Raw genomic sequence first — 17,001 nt, forward strand, 5'->3', positions numbered from 1 at the left:
GGAGGTCGGTGCGTGGGACAGGGGTCTGCACCAGGGGTCGGTCCGTGCACCGGGAGCTGCGCAGGGGGGTCGGTCCCTGGGACCGGAGCTGCACCGGGGGTCACGGGCTGCAGCGGGGGTTTTGTGCGTGGAGTGGGGGCTGTACTGAGGGTCGTCCTGGGCACCGGGGTCTGCACAGGGGGGTCTGCACAGGGGGGTCGGTCCGTGCACCGGGAGCTGCTCCGGGGCTGGGTTCGTGGGTCGGGGTCCGCCTGCAGGAGTCGGTCGGTGCACCGGGGGTCAGTCCGTGCACCGGCGGCCGCGCAGAGGGGTCGGTCCGTGGATCGGGGACGGCAGCGGGGGTCGGTTCGTGGACCGAGGGACGGTCCGTACACCGGGGGCTGCACCGGGGCTGTGCCGATGGAGCGGAGGCTGCGCCGGGGGGCGGCAATTCACGCACCGGCAGCGGGAGGGGTCGGTGCGCTCAGAGCGGGGGGAAACGGGGACACGCGGGGCCCTCGGTGCTGCGGGCGGGCGGCGGCCGCCACCTGCCGGGAACACGGCCCGGGCCCGCCGGGGACGCGCTCCCGGGGACGCGCTCCCGCCCGCCCGCGCTTGTGCCGGGGCTTTGCACACCGTAGTCGCCTCGTCTTGGCCCCCGGGTCCCGCTGCGGCGGGGCCGGACCGGTGCGTGCACCCCCGGGGCCGTGGGGTGGCGGGAGGTGCCCCACGCTCTGCCTCAGTTTCCCTCGGCCGCGCCCGCCTGAGCCGTATTTCCCACGCTGCCACCTGCCCGCGGCGGTGCTGGCGCTCTGTCCCCGCTGTCCCCTGTCCCCTCTCGCTGTCCCCGCTGAGCTCCCCCGTGTCCCCCCGCCTCGTCACCGAGCACCGCCGCAACTCATCACACCGATGGCCGCGCTTCCGCTCTGAGTCCTCCGGCCCAACAGGCGGCGCTGTGTCCGCCCTCTCGCTGCCCCCGCCGCAGAGCCTGCTGGGAAGTGTAGTCTCTCCGCGTCCCGCCCTTCCAGCGCCATGAAACGGGGACTACATTACCCACAAGGCTTCGCGTTCCTCGATGGGCGGAGCTTCTGTGTGTGGGCGGGGCCTCGGGACCGGGACCGGGACCGGGGAGCTGGGGCTGAGCTGGAATGGGGCCGGAGGCCACGGCGACCGGGCTGGGACCCGACTGGGGCCGGGCTGGGGGTCACCGAACTGGGCTGGGGGCAACCGAACTGGGACCGGGCCGAATGGGGACAGGATTGGAGGCCACCGTACCGGGTCTGGGAGCCACCAAACCGGGACCGGACTGGGCTGGGACCGGGCAGGAGTAGCGGGGACTGAGCTGGACCGGGTTTGGGAGCGACGGAACCGGACTGGTCTGGGGGCGACCGGACCGGGATGGAAGGCTGGGACTGGTCCGGATCGGGGAGACCGGACTCGGGGATCTATCTCCACGGTTCGGTCCTGCCGGTGTTCGGCGGTGCCCCCACCCCATCCCGGTTTCCGAGGGGGGGCTCCCGCTCCCCCTGGACTCTCCGGGCGGGGACCCCCAAACCCCCAGCGAGGAGGAGGAGGAGGGGGGCAGGAGGAGGATGCTCGGCTGTGGTGCTGATGGCTGGGACAGGACGGCGGGACAGGGGGACCCCACAGGAATGATGAGGGACTGGAGGACCCTCTGGGCACAGAGGGGGTCGGGGGCTGCCTGTGGGGTTTGGGGACCCCCCGAAGGGTTGTGGGACACAGAGGGACCAGACCGGGATGTAACGGGACCGGAGAACCGCTCTGGGGACACTGGAGAGCCTGGCAGGGCTGTGGGACAGCAGAGCTGCAGCTCCCCCGTGTCCCCCTGTCTGTCCGTCCGTCCTGTCTGTCCCCCCGGCTGCCGCCAGCTGTGCAATAAATCCGTTCGTGAGCCCCTCGTGCCCCTCCCCGTCTGTGCCGAGTCCGCCGGGACGCGCCGGGATGCGGCTGGCGGGACGAGCCCCGTGTTTGCTCAGGGAATTGGCGGCGGCCTCCGCCCGCCTGCGGGCCGGGGGGGTCACCCTGGGGGTCCCTCCGTGGCCTCGCTGCTGACGTCCATCCCGCCCGCTGCCGGCCGCTGGCCGGTGGCACCCGTGTCCCCAGGGATGCGTTTCCCGGGGATGTGTCCCCCCTCCAGCTCGGTGACGGCGTCGGGGTTCGGGGGGACACAGGCGGCCCGTCTGCGTCACCGCGTGTTTGCCCAGGCCGGGGGCGGCTCAGGGGGTATAAAGCTGAGCCTGGCACATCCCTGAGCATCCAGCGACGCAGCCGCGAACATGGAAAACGCTCGGCTCTGCCTGCTCTGCCTGGTGGGCTCCGGCTTCATCCTGCTCGGCACACCGGAGCCGGTACCGGCGCCCACCCTGAGCCTGCCCGGGCAGAGCCGGGAGGAGACAGAGCTGGTAAGGGGCTGGGGGAGCGGGGAAGGGAGTCCCCAGCATCCTCCGTGCGGTTTTGGGGCATTTCGGGATGTTCCTGTTCCCCCCACCCCGGTTTGGAGCCGGTTCTGGCCGTGCCGGGGAGGTCCTTGTGGAATTGGGGAGGGGGAGGCCGAGACCCCTCCGCTGTTTTTGTGCTGCCGCTGTGGGGTCCTCGGGGGGCTCCTCGCAGCAGCGACACCGGGGACATCCCGCAGCACGCGGGAATTGCTGCTTTGGGGAATTTCGGTTGGGTTTGCCTTCCCTGTTGCATCCCAACGTGCTCTGGCTCAGCTGCAGGGAGGGTGGTGGGTACTGGAGGGAGGGATGTGAGGGTGGGATGCACCCTAAGGACAGATCCTGAGCCCCCCGATGCTGCCCCAGCCCCGATTCCGGGCCGGGATGAGCCAGACACGGGGTGGGGATGGGACAGGAGCTTGGAACACTCGGGGTGACACGGATCCAGAGCTCCTGGATGTCCCGGGAATTCGGGGTGTCCCGCTGCTCTCCGTGGCAGGTGGAGGTGCTCCAGGAGGTACTGGACAAGTTGGAGACCCGGGAGCCGCCGGCGCTGGAGAAGAGGCTGAGCTGGGTGCCCTGGGTAGGGCGGGGCTGGGGGGCGGTGGGCGCTCGCCCTGGGGGCTCAGGGGGACCCCAAACCCCCCGTGGTGGGGGTGCAGCCCCGGTGCTGACGGTGCCGTCCCGCAGTGCGAGCCCGGGGAGCCGTGCGCGGTGCGGCGCGGGGCGCGCATCGGGAAGCTCTGCAGCTGCCCCCGCGGCACCTCCTGCAACCTCTTCATCCTCAAGTGCTCCTGAGGGACCGGGGACACCGGCGGACAACGGGGGACACCGGCGGACAACGGGGGACACCAGCTGCCCCCCGCCTGCGCCCCGGGCAGGGGAGGGAGGGCGAGCCGCGGACCCCCAGCCCCCTCCCCGCACCGGGAGGGAGCCGCACAGCACCCTCGGTGGCCTGGCCCGTGGGGCTGGCGGGATCCAGGGGCACATTAAACCGTTGGGTCCACGCCTGCCGCCTGCTTTTTTGGGGTGCCAGCACCCTCTGCCGCTGGGCAGGGTCCTGGGAGGGGAGGGCTCCATTCTGTTGTGGGTCCAAGTCGGGGATCTGAGGCTGGGGCAGGGATGAGGGGCAGGGAATGGGAATCTCAGCCCGCTGTGGGTCCAGCTGCGGCTGGGCTGGGGTGCGGGAGAGGGGCAGCAGGAATGGGAACGTTGCGGGACGGGCAGAGAGCTGAGTCCGGAATCCTTCCGTGGTCACGGCACCGGTGATTCCCGAGCCGCTGGAGGAGGATGGAGGATCCATCCGGAGGCAGCGGGATGCGGAGGGCTCATACGGCCCGGCTCGGCCGCATCCCGCATCCAGAATCCCGGATCCCCCATCCAGAATCCCGGGTCCTCCATCCAGAATCCCGGGTCCCCCATCCAGAATCCCGGGTCCCCCCATCCAGAATCCCGGATTCCCATCACGACTCCCGGGTCCTCATCCAGAATCCCGGATCCCCATCCAGAATCCCAGGTCCCCCATCCAGAATCCCGGGTCCCCCATCACGAATCTCGGATTCCCATCACGACTCCCGCATCCCCATCCCGAATCCCGGATCTCCCATCCCGAATCCCGGATCCCCCATCCAGAATTCTGGATCCCCCATCCCGAATCCCGGATCCCCCATCCAGAATCCCGCATCCCCCATCCCGAATCCCGGATCTCCCATCCAGAATCCCGGATGCCTCATCCCGAATCCCGCATCCCCATCCCGAATCCCGCATCTCCCATCCAGAATCCCGGATCCCCCATCCCGAATCTCCCATCCAGAATCCCAGGTCCCCCATCCAGAATCCCGGATCCCCATCCCGAATCCCGGATCTCCCATCCAGAATCCCGCATCCCCATCCCGAATCCCGGATCTCCCATCCCGAATCCCGCATCCCCCTCCAGAATCCCGCATCCCCCATCCCGAATCCCGGATCCCCATCCCGAATCCCGGATCTCCTATCCCGAATCCCGCATCCCCATCCCGAATCCCGGATCTCCCATCCAGAATCCCGGATCTCCCATCCCGAATCCCGCATCCCCATCCCGAATCCCGCATCCCCATCCCGCATCCCCCACCCATGACCCCTCATCGCCCGAGCGGGCCCCACCCGCGGCCCCACCCCGCGCGTTGCCCCTTTAAGAGCCCTCTCTCCCACCTCCGCTCCGCCCACCCGCTTCCCCTCCGGCGCATCCCATTGGCTGGCGGTGACATCAGTGGGCGTGGCCCGCCCGGCAGTGACGCAGGGGGCGTGGCCAGCGGCGGCGGGCGGGGGGCGCCGAAGATGGCGGCGGCTCCGGTGGCTCCGGCCCCTCCGGCCGCTCCGGCCGCTCCGGCCGCGGGGCCGCGCCGCTTCTCGCTGCTCGCCATCGTGGGCGGCGGCTGCCACCGGCCCGGCCTCAGGGCCGCCGCCCTGCAGCAGCTGGAGCGAGGTGAGACCGCGTGATGCTCCGGGGGATCCTCCCGGACCCGCCCGCCCGCCTCCACCGGAGGAGCCCCCCCTGAGGATGCCCCGTTCGGCCGCGCAGCGCCGGGCTGGGATCGCCCCCATCGGGCTGCCCCTTCCTGCCCCAGCCCCCCGGGATCTGCCTCTCTCCTGCCCCTTTGGGTTCCCAGGATTTGCGCCTCGAAATTCCCAGGATTTGCCCCATTTCCTGCCTCCGCCCGCCTGGATTTGCGGCCTCTCCTGCCCCTCAACCTCTGCGTTTGCCCTTCTAAAATCCCACGATCTGCTCCTTTTTCCTGCCCCAAAATCCTCAAGGGTCTGGGTCCTCAAGCTCTGCTTCCTTCCCAGGCCCCCAGGATTTGCTCCCCCTGGATCTGCCCCGCCAGGATCTGCCCCTTTCCCTGCCCCCTAAATCCCCAGGATCTGCACCCCTAAAATCCCAGGATCTTTCCTCCTAAATCTCCAGGATCTGCTCCCCTAAATCCCCAGGATCTTTCCCCCCTAAATCCCCGGGATCTGCACCCCTAAATCCCCAGGATCTGCACCCCTAAATCCCCAGGATCTGCATCCCTAAATCCCCAGGATCTTTCCTCCTAAATCCCCAGGATCTGCACCCCTAAATCCCCAGGATCCTTCCCCCCTAAATCCCCAGGATCTTTCCTCCTAAACTCCCAGGATCTGCCCCTTTCCCTGCCCCTCAACCCCCCAGGATCTTCCCCCCGTCCCCCCAGGATCTGCTCCCCAATCCCAGCATCTGCCCCTCAGGATTCTCAGGATTCGTCCTCCCAGATCTCCAGGATCTGCTGCCCTAAATTCCCAGGATTTGCCCCTTTTCCTGCTGCAGACCCCCAGGATTTACCCCCCATATTGCAGGGATCCCCCTCCAGCCCTCACACCCCATTCCTGCCCCTCCCTGAGCCGGGACCAGATCCCAAAATCACGATGGGAGGGACATTTCCAGGCCTGACCCATTTTCCCCTCACGGCGGGACTGTCCCAAACCTCACCAAAACCACCCCAAAACGGCCCCAAACCCTTGTGCAACCCGCGGGCAGTTACGCCATCCCCCACCGATTCTCTGGCCGTTACCGGGAGCACTCAGAGCCACCCAAATTTTTTGGGAACAGGCTCCCAAAATCCCTCCTGGGAAATGCTGAAGGTGCAGCACCTGTCCCGGTGCTGACAGGTAGCCCTGGCGTGCGCCAAATCTTTTTAATTCCTTAATTACCACCTCGGAGGAGGTGCTGGCAGAGCTGTTCCGTGCCCCGAGGGCTCGGGATTTGGGATTGTTGGGATTGGCAGAGCCGGAGCTGCCCTGAGTCACGGCACGAGGAGCTCACCTGCCGGGCAGGTGTTGGCACAGGTGGGCTCAGGGATACCCCAAAAACACCTCAGGGTGGGGTTAGGGGGGGTGGATTTTAGGGTGGGTTTTATGGGGTCAGTCCCCCCCGGCACCGTGTGGGTTTTGGGGAGGGTGCCGGTGGGTGCTGAGCCCCCTTTCCCAAATTTTTATTCCGTGTTTTTCTCCGCAGGGATCCGCTCGTGGGACATCGACCTCACCTCCTGCAACCTGGACGAGCAGCTGAAGCTCTTCGTGTCCCGGCATTCTGCCACGTTTTCCAGCATCGTGAAAGGTAAAATATGGGATAAACCAGGGAAAATAGGGAGGGAAACCCCTCCCAGGAGCTGGGAAATGGTGGGAAAGGAGGGGGGGGTTGGTGATAAGGGACTCCCCCCCCCCCATTCCTGGCTTTTGTGGGAACAGGCCTGGCTTTGTGCCCACCCCCCCACATCCAAACCCCGTGATCCCTCCACGTGAGGAGCCGCTTCCTTCTCCCACCCCGGGGCGGGATGAGATTTTCCATGGAGGAATGGAACGGGGAAGATGGAGCTGGGGCCGCTCCGGTGCCTTTTTCCCCCCACCCCTTCCCACATCCCACCCCCGGTTGTGTCTTTCCCTGCTTTGAAAGAGAGGGTGAACCCCCAAAACCCCACCCTAGGAGCACCCCGAGCGTTTAGGGGGGGTCCCCACCTGTCCCCCCTCCCCTCCTGTGGCAGGAAGGACACGGGAAATGTGTCCCTTGACCCCCGCGGTGTCCGGCAGCCGCGACGGTGCCCGTCCCTCTTCCGCCGGAAAACCGGGCAGGACCCGGCCGTGCCACCCCCACGGGGCCAAACCCCCCCACGGGGGAGGGTGGTGGTCACCCCGTCGGTGCCCACAGGTCAGCGGACCCTCCACCACCGCGGGGATGTGCTGGAGACCCTGGTGCTGCTCAACCCTTCCGACAAATCCCTGTGCGACGAGGTGAGCTGGGAATGCTCCCACGGGATGAATCCGGGTGCCATCCCCGTGTCCCCCCCCGTGTCCTGACGTCCCCTCCTGTGTCCTGACGTCCCCCTCCGTCCCCAGCTGCGGAACCTGATCACGGACGTGTCGCAGCACAAGCTGCTGGTGTTCGCGGGGCCCTGCGTGGAGGACACCGGGGAGCTGATGCTGCAGACCGGCTGCTTCTCCCTGCGGGATTTCATCCAGATCTTCACGGATAAGGAGGTGCGGAGCTGCGGGAAGGAGCTGGGTAAAGGGGATGGGGTTTTTGGAGTGGGAGTTGCTGTGTGAGGATGGCAGCGGGAGCCTGGAGGGGCCGGTGGATCTGTGGGAATGCTGCCACATCGTCCCTCTCCTCTCAGCGGCGTCCTTGCAACGTGTGGGGAAAATCCTGGGGGTCTGCGGCTGGGAAAGGGGCGGATCCTGGGAGTTTAGGGATGCAGATCATGGGAGTTTAGGGGGGCAGATCCTGGGGATTTAGGGGGGCGGATCCTGGGGATTTAGGGGGACAGATCCTGGGAGTTTAGGGGAGCAGATCCTGGGGATTTAGGGGTGCAGATCCTGGGGATTTAGGGGTGCAGATCCCAGGGATTTAGGGGTGCAGATCCTGGGAGTTTAGGGGGGCAGATCCTGGGAGTTTAGGGGGGCAGATCCTGGGAGTTTAGGGGTGCAGATCCTGGGGATTTAGGGGTGCAGATCCCAGGGATTTAGGGGTGCAGATCCTGGGAGTTTAGGGGGGCAGATCCTGGGAGTTTAGGGGGGCAGATCCTGGGGATTTAGGGGGGCGGATCCTGGGGATTTAGGGGGAAAGATCCTGGGGATTTAGGAGGACAGATCCCAGGGATTTAGGGGGACAGATCCTGGGAGTTTAGGGGTGCAGATCCTGGGAGTTTAGGGGTGCAGATCCCAGGGATTTAGGGGAGCAGATCATGGGGATTTAGGGGAGCAGATCATGGGAGTTTAGGGATGCAGATCCTGGGGATTTAGGGGGAAAGATCCTGGGGGTTTAGGGGGGCAGATCCCAGGGATTTTGGGAGGCAGATCCTGGGAGTTTAGGGGGGCAGATCCTGGGAGTTTAGGGGTGCAGATCCCAGGGATTTAGGGGGAAAGATCCTGGGGATTTAGGGGGACAGATCCTGGGAGTTTAGGGGGGCAGATCCCGGGGATTTAGGGGTGCGAATCCTGGGGATTTAGGGGTGCAGATCCTGGGAGTTTAGGGGTGCAGATCCCAGGGATTTAGGGGGGCAGATCCTGGGAGTTTAGGGGTGCAGATCCCAGGGATTTAGGGGGTAGATGCTGGGGATCGGGGAGAGGAAATCCTGGGAATGCTCGGGGACAGATGCTGGGAGTTTGGGGAGCATATCCTGGGGGCAATGGGGGGAAGATCCTAGGGGGTTGAGGGGCAGGAAAATGGGCAGATCCCAGGGATTTAGGGGTGCAGATACTGGGAGTTTAGGGGGGTGGATCCTGGGGATTTAGGGGGGTGCATCCTGGAAGTTTAGGGCAGCAGATCCTGGAGATTTAGGGTTGCAGATACTGGGAGTTTAGGAGGGCAGATCCCGGGGATTTAGAGGAGTGGATCCTGGGAATTCAGGGGAGCAGATCCCGGGGATTTAGGGGTGCAGATCCTCTACTGCCAGGCTGGCGGGGCACTGCCTCAACCGGGCTGGGGGGAATCAAGGAAAGCTCAGTGGCAGGGGGGGCTGGCACCCCAAAATCCCCCAAAAAGCAGGCAGCGGGCATGGATCCAATGGTTTAATGTGTCCCTGGACACCTCCCACCCCCCACGGGTCATCCATGCCCATCCCAGTGTGGGATGGGGGCTGAGGTCCGGCCGCTGTCCCCGGTGCCCCCTCCCACCCGAAGCTCCCCCTCTGTGCAGGTGGGGGACATCCTGAGCTCTGCGGACCCCTCGGCCAAGGCCAGGCTGACCATCAGCTGCCCGGATTTCGGGGAGTGGCGGGACTCGGGCTTGGAGCACCACAACCTGCAGGACTTCATCGAGCTGCGCTACAACCCCGGCTGCGTCCTGCCGGAGATGGAGGGGCTGGAGGAGTTCATGGAGTACCTGTCGGAGTCTCTGGAACCCCAGTCCCCCTTCGACCTCCTGGAGCCCCCCACCATGGTGGGATTCCTGAAGCTCTCCAAGCCTTGCTGCTACATCTTCCCGGGCGGGAGAGGGGACTCGGCTTTCTTCGCCGTCAACGGCTTCAACGTTTTGGTCAACGGCGGCTCCAACCCCAAATCCTCTTTCTGGAAGCTGGTGCGGCACCTGGACCGCATCGACTCCATCCTGGTGACGCACGTGGGCACGGACAGCCTGCCTGGCATCAACAGCCTGCTCCAGAGGAAGCTGGCCGAGCTGGAGGAGGACCCTTCCCAGAGCTCCCAGGGCAACGGCGACTGGGCCAAGAACCTCATCTCGCCGGAGCTGGGCGTCGTCTTCCTCAACGCCTCCGAGAAGCTGAAGGACATCGAGGGCGACTCGCGGGTGCTGAAGAGCTGCGACGAGGCCGCGCTGACCCTGCACTACCTGGAGAAGTTGGGCATCCGGCCCAACCTGCTGGCCCGGGATAGCGGCCCCCGCGCCGAGCCCACCGTGCTCTTCCAGAAGATGGGCGTGGGCCGGCTGGACATGTACGTGCTCAACCCCGTGAAGGGCACCAAGGAGCTGGAGTTCCTCCTGCAGCAGTGGTCGGGGAACGGCTTCCCCAAGGAGCAGGAGCTGCCCCTGCAGTGCCTGACCTCGGTGTGCGTCCTGCTCGTGTGGCACCCCGTGAGCCGCTCCGAGAAGATCATCCGGGTGCTGTTCCCCGGCTGCACGCCCCAGGCTCGGATCCTGGAAGGGTTGGAGAAGGTGAAGCACCTGGAGTTCCTCAAGTACCCCGTGGTCACCAAGAATGACCTGAAGGGGACGGCGCAGGTGGAGAAGCTGCTGAAGCAGAGGAGGGCGGAGAGCAAGGAGAGCCTCAAGTCGGGCTCTAAGCTCAGCTTGGTGGAGGCCGGGGCGCCGGCGCCGAAGGAGAAGGCTCTGAAGGTGGAGAAGAAGGAGGTGAAGCCTGGTGGGACCAAGGAGAAGCCGAAATCCCTGGGGGATGTGGCCAGAACGGGGTCGGAAGAGGAGAAAGCCAAGGATGGCCGAGCGAAGCCGGACTCGGCGGCCGAGAAGGCGAAGGGGGACGTGAAGCTGAAGCTGAGCAAGGAGAAGGCGGCGCCCAAGAAGGAGCCGACTGCCAGGAAGGAGGAGAAGAAGCCACCGAAGAAGGACGAGGGGGCCGAGGCGAAGGCGGAGCCCAAGAAGGAGGTGAAGGTGGTGAAGAAGGAGGCGAAGGCCGAGACGCTGCGGAAGGACTCAAAGGACAGCAAGGCCGAGGCCAAGGCTCCGGCCAAGGCTCCGGCCCGGAAAACGCCGGTTCCGGAGAGCCGCAAAGCCCCGGCCAAGGCCGGCAGCATCAAGAAGACCCCGCTCAAGAAGGAGCCGGAGAAAACCAAGGCTAAAACCCCCCGGAAGGAAGCGGGGACGTCGGACGGCTCCAAATCCTCCTCCCCCGAGGAGATGCTGCCGGAGGCCGAGCGGGAGGGCGGGACGAGGAGGAAGGAAGAATCCACGGATGAAGGCATCGCCACGGCCGACAGCGAGCTGGAGCCTTTATCCCTGGAGAACGGGGGGAACCGGCGTCCGGGGGTCCCGGGGGATCCGTCCTGCCTGGAGAACGGCCTGGAAGAGCCCGACAGCCCCCAGCGGCTGCGCTACGTGGAGAGCAGCCCCCTGCGAGCCGTGTGCCCCCCGTCGCCCATGGCCAAGACCCCCAAGAGCGACCGCAGCGTCAACTTCGACCTGACGCCCACCGGGCTGCTCAACCACGGCCCCGAGGGCGCCGAGGATCCCTGCGGCAGCTCCGAGGAGAAGACCCTGGAGATGATGTCTCCGGCCAGCTCGGGGCCGGCCAGTGCTGGCCACACACCTTTCCACCAGTCGCCGGTGGAGGACGGCGCAGAGGAGCCGGGCAGCGGCGCTGGCCGGCAGCAGAACGCGTGGCCAGCGGCCGGAGGGGGCAAGGCCGCGCAGGACGGCTCCGTGCCGGACAAGCAGGCGGGGTGCCTGTCCCTCAGCCCCTTCAAGGATGACGTCCCCGACGTGTCCCCCACCATCACCACGCCCTCGCTGCCGGCCGAGGTGGGCTCCCCGCACTCCACCGAGGTGGACGAGTCGCTCTCGGTGTCCTTCGAGCAGGTGCTGCCGCCGGTCAGCGAGTCCCCGCCGGACGAGGGCCGGCGCTCCCGCGGCTCCGGGGACGCGCCCGAGCCCGAGGCCACCAAAGGGGGGCTGTCGCTGCCGCTGCGGCCGTGCCACCACCCGCCCTGGGCCGACGGGGACGCCGCGCCGCGGCCTGGCCGCCGCTCGGACTCACCCCACGACGTGGACCTGTGCCTGGTGTCCCCCTGCGAGTTCGAGCACCCCAAGTCCGAGCGGTCGCCCTCGGCCGCCGCCAGCCCGCGGGAGCTGTCGGACAGCGACCCATCACAGGAGCTGGTGCCACCCCGGGGCCGGCCGGGCGAGACCCCCCCCACGTCGGTCAGCGAGTCGCTGCCCACCCTCTCCGACTCTGACGTCCCTCCGGCCACCGAGGACTGCCCGTCCATCCTGGCCGACGGGCTGGAGTCGGACGAGGACTCGGAGCGGCCGCCCCGCGGCGTGGCCAGAGCGTGTGACCCGCTGCCAGCCCCCCGGAAGGACCCCTGTCCCCTCCCCGCCCAGCCCGGAATCTGCATGGTGGACCCCGAGGCGCTGCCCCCCGGCCGGAAGGAGCCCCCCGGTGCCAGGGTGAAGAGGACCCCATCCCGCGTGGGCTCGGCGCCCGCCGCCCCCAAGGCCGAGCCCCCGCGCGCCCCCGCCTCGGCCACCAAGGCCAGGCCTCCCGCCAGCGCCGCCGGGGACAAGGACAAGGCCAGGCTGCCCCTTGGGGACAAGAAGGGCCCGTCCAGCGGGGACCCCCGTGCCCCCGGCAGCGCCCGCGGCGCTGGAGCCCGGCCGGTGGCCGGAGCGGGCCGGGCATCACCGGCAGGTACGGGCGGGGGGCCAGCGGGGGGGTGGCACTGTGGGGGCTGTGGGGGCTGCTGTGACCGTGGTCACCCTGTCCTGGCAGGCACAAGGGCTGCAGCCCCCCAGGGACCCCCTGTCTACGTGGACCTGGCGTATCTGCCCGGCTCCTGGAGCGCCCGCACGGTGGACGAGGAGTTCTTCCGGCGGATCCGCTCCCTCTGCTACGTGGTCAGCGGCGATGACCACCTGAAGGAGGGGGTCCTGCGGCCGCTGCTCGACGCCCTCCTCACGGGCAAGCACCAGTGGGGCATTGACATCCAGGTGAGGCCCCACTCCTGGGGCTGTGAAGGGGTGGGATTGGCACCCTCACGATGCTGGGGGGGGGTGATAGGATGTCCTGGGTGTCACTTCCCAGACCTGGGGGGGGTGACAAAGTGTCCTGGGTGTCCCTTCTTGGTCCTGGGGGTGATAGGATGTCCTGGGTGTCCCTCCCTGGTGCTGGGGGGTGACAAAGTGTCCTGGGTGTCCCTTCCTTGTCCTGGGGGGTGACAAAGTGTCCTGGGTGTCCCTCCCTGGTGCTGGGGGGTGGCAAAGTATCCTGGGTGTCCCTTCCTGGTGCTAGGGGGTGACAAAGTGTCCTGGGTGTCCCTTCCTTGTCCTGGAGGGGTGACAAAGTGTCCTGGGTGTCCCTTCCTGGTGCTGGGGGGGTGACAAAGTGTCCTGGGTGTCCCTTCCTTGTCCTGGAGGGGTGACAAAGTGTCCTGGGTGTCCCTTCCTTGTCCTGGAGGGGTGACAAAGTGTCCTGGGTGTCCCTTCCTGGTGCTGGGGGGGTGACAAAGTGTCCTGGGTGTCCCTTCCTGGTGCTGGGGGGGTGACAAAGTGTCCTGGGTGCCCTCTCCCAGCGCCCAGGGGTGGTGACAGAATGTCCCTGCCGTCCCCTCAGGTGACTTTGATCCCGACTTTCGACTCGCTGGTGATGCACGAGTGGTACCAGGAGACGCACGAGCGGCAGCAGGAGCTGGGCATCACCGTGCTGGGCAGCAACAGCACCGTGGCCATGCAGGACGAGACCTTCCCCGCCTGCAAGGTGGAGTTCTGAGCTGGCACGGGGGGCACACGGCGTGGTTGCCACCCCCACCCTCCTCCCCGAGCCCCCCACCACCACTCACCACCCCTCTCTGAGCCCCCTCCCCACGGAGCTCGGAGGGGAGGGACGGGGGGACGGCAGCGGGGGGAAGGTGGGGTCGTGTCCCGCTGCCCACTCCACGCCACCTCCACCGCCACCCCCCTGCATGCCCACGCCAGCCACGCTCTGCACCCGCTGCCAGCCCGGGGAGGGGGACGAGGGACCAGCTGGGCATGGGAGGGGGTGGCAGAATGTGGCCCCCACCCCAGCCAGCGGCGGTGCTGAGCCGTCCCCCCACGGGCAGCTCGATGGAACAGGGTAAATTTTGGTGTTTTGTGGTTGTTTTTTTTTTTTTCTCCCCTCTCCCCACCATTCCCTGGACGAGCCCAAATTTTTCCCCTCCACCCCAAATAACCACAGTGCTCAAAGTTGGGGGGGGGGGGGGAGGGGCTGGGTCTCTTTTTAGAGGGGGGGGGGGAAACAAAGCTTGGACAACCTCGGGGGTCCCATCCCTGAGGGGGGTGGGATTGGGGGGGGCTGCTGCTGCTCTGGGGTTGTCCTTGGTGTTTTGACCCCTCCCTCCCCAAAAAGCCCCCCCAAAACGGTTGTAGCCCCCCCCCCCCAATTGATTGTACCCCCCTCCCCCCCTCACGTGCAGCATCCTCCCCCCCCAGGCTGAGACCTGCCCAGCTCGCTGCACTGATGGCCCCTCCCTCTCCCTAAATTTTGGGGTGAGGGGGCTGAAGGAAGGCACCACCCCCCCCCTGCAGCCCCTCATTTTTTTGGGGGGGGGGTGGGGAGGAGGGAGTGGAAAGCAGCCCCCTCCCCATCCACCCCCACCCCCGTGAGTTGCTGGAAGCTGTTCAAAACCAAACGTCACGTGCAATTTTTAAGGGGTTTTTAGGAGCGGAGAGCTCGAAAAAGGGGGGGGGTCAGGGTGGGGCTGGTGGGGGAGGGGGGGGGACACAGGATGTGACCCTCCCGGCCCTCCCCCCCCAAAATCCCCCCTCCCCAAATTCTCCCCCTCGGGACAAACACTAACCCGTTTTGTAGGAGGCTCCTCAATGGCTCTTTTTTTGTAATGACTTTTTAAGATAAAAAAAAAGCCAACAAAAAAAAAAAAAAAGAAAAAAAAAAAAGAAAAACCGACAAAAATCGTGAAAACTGAAGAAACCAAACCTTTTTTTTGGGGGGGGGGGAGGGGGGAGAGGGAATTTATTTATCTTTACACCCTTCCCCCCCCCCTCCCATAAATGCCCGTGGGGGCTTTTACCTTCGATTGTATCGTCCTACGTGTTCGGGGAGGGGGGCACTGAATGTTTCACCTTTAGTGCTTTGAATCTTTTTTTTCTCCTCAGCTGGAAGGTTTGAAAGTTGGGGGGGCGTTTTTTTGGTGGGTGGGTGGGGTGACTGTGACCTCTCCCCCCACCCCAAAAACCCAGCCCCTGCCCGTGGCCAGCGGCACACGCTCCCCGTCTTGCACGCCACGTTCCCGTTTGGCAAATGTGTGGAAAACGAGCATTAAAGAGGATCATTCCCAGTGGAATTGTGTCTCCTGGGGTGGTTTTTTTTTTTTTTTGGGGGGGGGGGGAGTCCCCGATGGATTTGGGGAGGGGGTGGGAAAAGGATGGGTTGGGCAGGGAAGGAAGGGGGAGTTTGGGGTTGTAGCTTGAGGTGGGAAAGGGGTTTTGGTTTTTTTTTTTTTTGAGGGGGTGGGAGGGAGTTCTGGGGTTGCTGGTGGTGGTGGGAGAGGGGTTGGGGGGTTTTAGGGGGGGGTCCAGGGTGTCACGCGGCGGGGGGGGGTTGGAGAGGGGTCGGGGGGGTGTGGATGCGCTGCGGCGCGGCAGCGCCGAGGCTGAGGCTGGATGCGGGGTTGCCATGACAACTGCATCCCCATCCCCATCCCCATCCCTGGCAGCCCCAGCCCCGCCGCCCCCGGCCCCCCGAGGAGGAGGAGGAGGAGGAGGGGGCTGCAGCCGCTGCCTTCGGCCCCCGCAGCTTTTGGGGGGGAGGGTGGGATTTTGGGGGGGGTTTGGAGCCTCCTCGGTGCTGCGGGGGGGTGGGGGTGCTGCTCGGTGCGCGAGCCTGGCACGACCAGGGGACAAAAACGCTTGAAATCCCCCCCGACCCCTCCCCCCAAATTCCCCTTTCCACCCCCCCCCCGCCAATCCCAAACCTCCCCTTCCCCAAAATCTCCTCGTTCCCAGACCCTTGCTCCATCGGGGGTGTTTTGGGGAAGGGGCTCCTCGGGCGCTCCTGGGGGGGTTCGGTCCCTTGGAGCCCAGGGGTGACCCCCGGGGTCGGGGCTGTCGCCGGGGCTGTCCCTGTCCCCCCCAGGCCGGTCTGAGCCCCCCCGCTCCGGTGATTTCCCAGTGCTGTGACTGGTCCCAGTGGCTTTGGGAGCCTCATGGCCGTGGGGAGGGGTCCCAGCGGGGGCTTCTCCGCCACTGCCACCCGACTGGGGGCTGCCAACACGGGCGGGGACACCGCGGGGTCACGGAGGTGACAATGCCCGTGGCGGCAGCGCCAGCAGAGCCTGATCCTGGCTGAGCCCCGCGTGGAGCTGGGGAGGGGTCTGCAACCCCCCGCCCCCCCGAGCCCACCGGCGGTGCCACCGGCTGGGCCTGGCACTGCCACCCCGGCGCGGTGACACCTGCCAGGTGTCACCGGGACAAAAGGCAGCGTAACCGAAGCTGTCGCGTGACGTCCCCGCCGTCCCAGCTCCGGTGGCACCGCGGGCTGGCGCGTTCCCCATCCCGGCGGGATGTTTGGTTAATTCCCGACGGGAATGTCCCCCCACCCCCCCCCCCCCCCCGCCTCGGGTCCCTGCCCTCCGTGCCCGCTCCCGCAGCTGCGCCGGTGACAGCTGGAGCCGGGGCATGAGCTCAGCGGGGTGCGAGGCACCGGCTGGTACCGGCGGCGGTGGTGGGGGTGTGGGGGGGACAGCCCGGGACCGCGGGTGCGGTGACAACCGGCGGGGTCGGGTGGGAGCCGCTGCACCGGGATCAGCACTGCGAGCTCGGGAGGATGGCGGCGTGCGCGGCGGTGGCAGTCCTGGGAAGGGCGTGACAGCTTGGGATCGGTGACAGCCGGGAGACCGCGACAGCTCCAGCGCCAGCTCTCCGGTACAAGCGGCTCCGCTCCCGCATCTCCCCCCCGCGCCGCTCCCGCCGCGCTTTCGGGGCGGCGGCCTCTTTAAAAATGCAAATCAGCCCCCTCCCCGCGCGCGGCACGGCGGCGCCTCGGCCAATGGGAAGCGGCGGCCGCTGGCTGCGGTCACCGCTGCCGGGCGCGCTGACCAATAGCGACGCGGCTCGGCGGGAGGGGGCGTGGCCAGCACCGCCCCCGGCGCGGTCCCGGCGCGGTCCCGGCGCGGTCCCGGGGCGGCGGCGGCGGCAGCGGAGCGGGGCGGGGGCGGCGGCGGCCCCGCAGGTGAGTCCCGCGTCCTCCCCGGAGCGGGCACCGACCCCCGGCCCCGCGCCCCGCACAGGGGTCCCGCCTCCGAGTCCCCTAAGCCCCCGCCCCGCCGCGCAGCCCCCCGGCCCCGCCGTTCCCGCGCGGGTCCCCCCCCGCCGCCCCCGCAGCATCGCCCT

The 17,001-nt window shown here is 67.1% G+C and overlaps 2 protein-coding genes across 2 annotated transcripts; both read left to right on the top strand.

Moving 5' to 3' along the window:
• The first annotated feature begins 2,251 nt into the window (after positions 1–2,251).
• On the top strand, positions 2,252–3,445 carry LOC116435892 (cocaine- and amphetamine-regulated transcript protein-like). Its single transcript, XM_032092551.1, has 3 exons — positions 2,252–2,402; positions 2,935–3,018; positions 3,126–3,445. The coding sequence occupies exons 1-3, from the start codon at positions 2,277–2,279 to the stop codon at positions 3,231–3,233; spliced, it is 318 nt and encodes a 105-aa protein (XP_031948442.1). The 5' UTR covers positions 2,252–2,276; the 3' UTR covers positions 3,234–3,445.
• Positions 3,446–4,738: 1,293 nt separating this feature from the next.
• Positions 4,739–14,361, top strand: MAP1S (microtubule associated protein 1S). Its single transcript, XM_032092423.1, has 7 exons — positions 4,739–4,899; positions 6,445–6,546; positions 7,135–7,217; positions 7,323–7,463; positions 9,121–12,304; positions 12,386–12,603; positions 13,226–14,361. Exons 1-7 carry the CDS (start codon positions 4,752–4,754, stop codon positions 13,379–13,381), a joined length of 4,032 nt encoding a protein of 1,343 aa, XP_031948314.1. The 5' UTR covers positions 4,739–4,751; the 3' UTR covers positions 13,382–14,361.
• The last annotated feature ends 2,640 nt before the right edge of the window (positions 14,362–17,001 follow it).

This window comes from Corvus moneduloides, chromosome 28 (genome assembly GCF_009650955.1).
Source record: "Corvus moneduloides isolate bCorMon1 chromosome 28, bCorMon1.pri, whole genome shotgun sequence".
Classification (NCBI taxonomy): domain Eukaryota; kingdom Metazoa; phylum Chordata; class Aves; order Passeriformes; family Corvidae; genus Corvus; species Corvus moneduloides.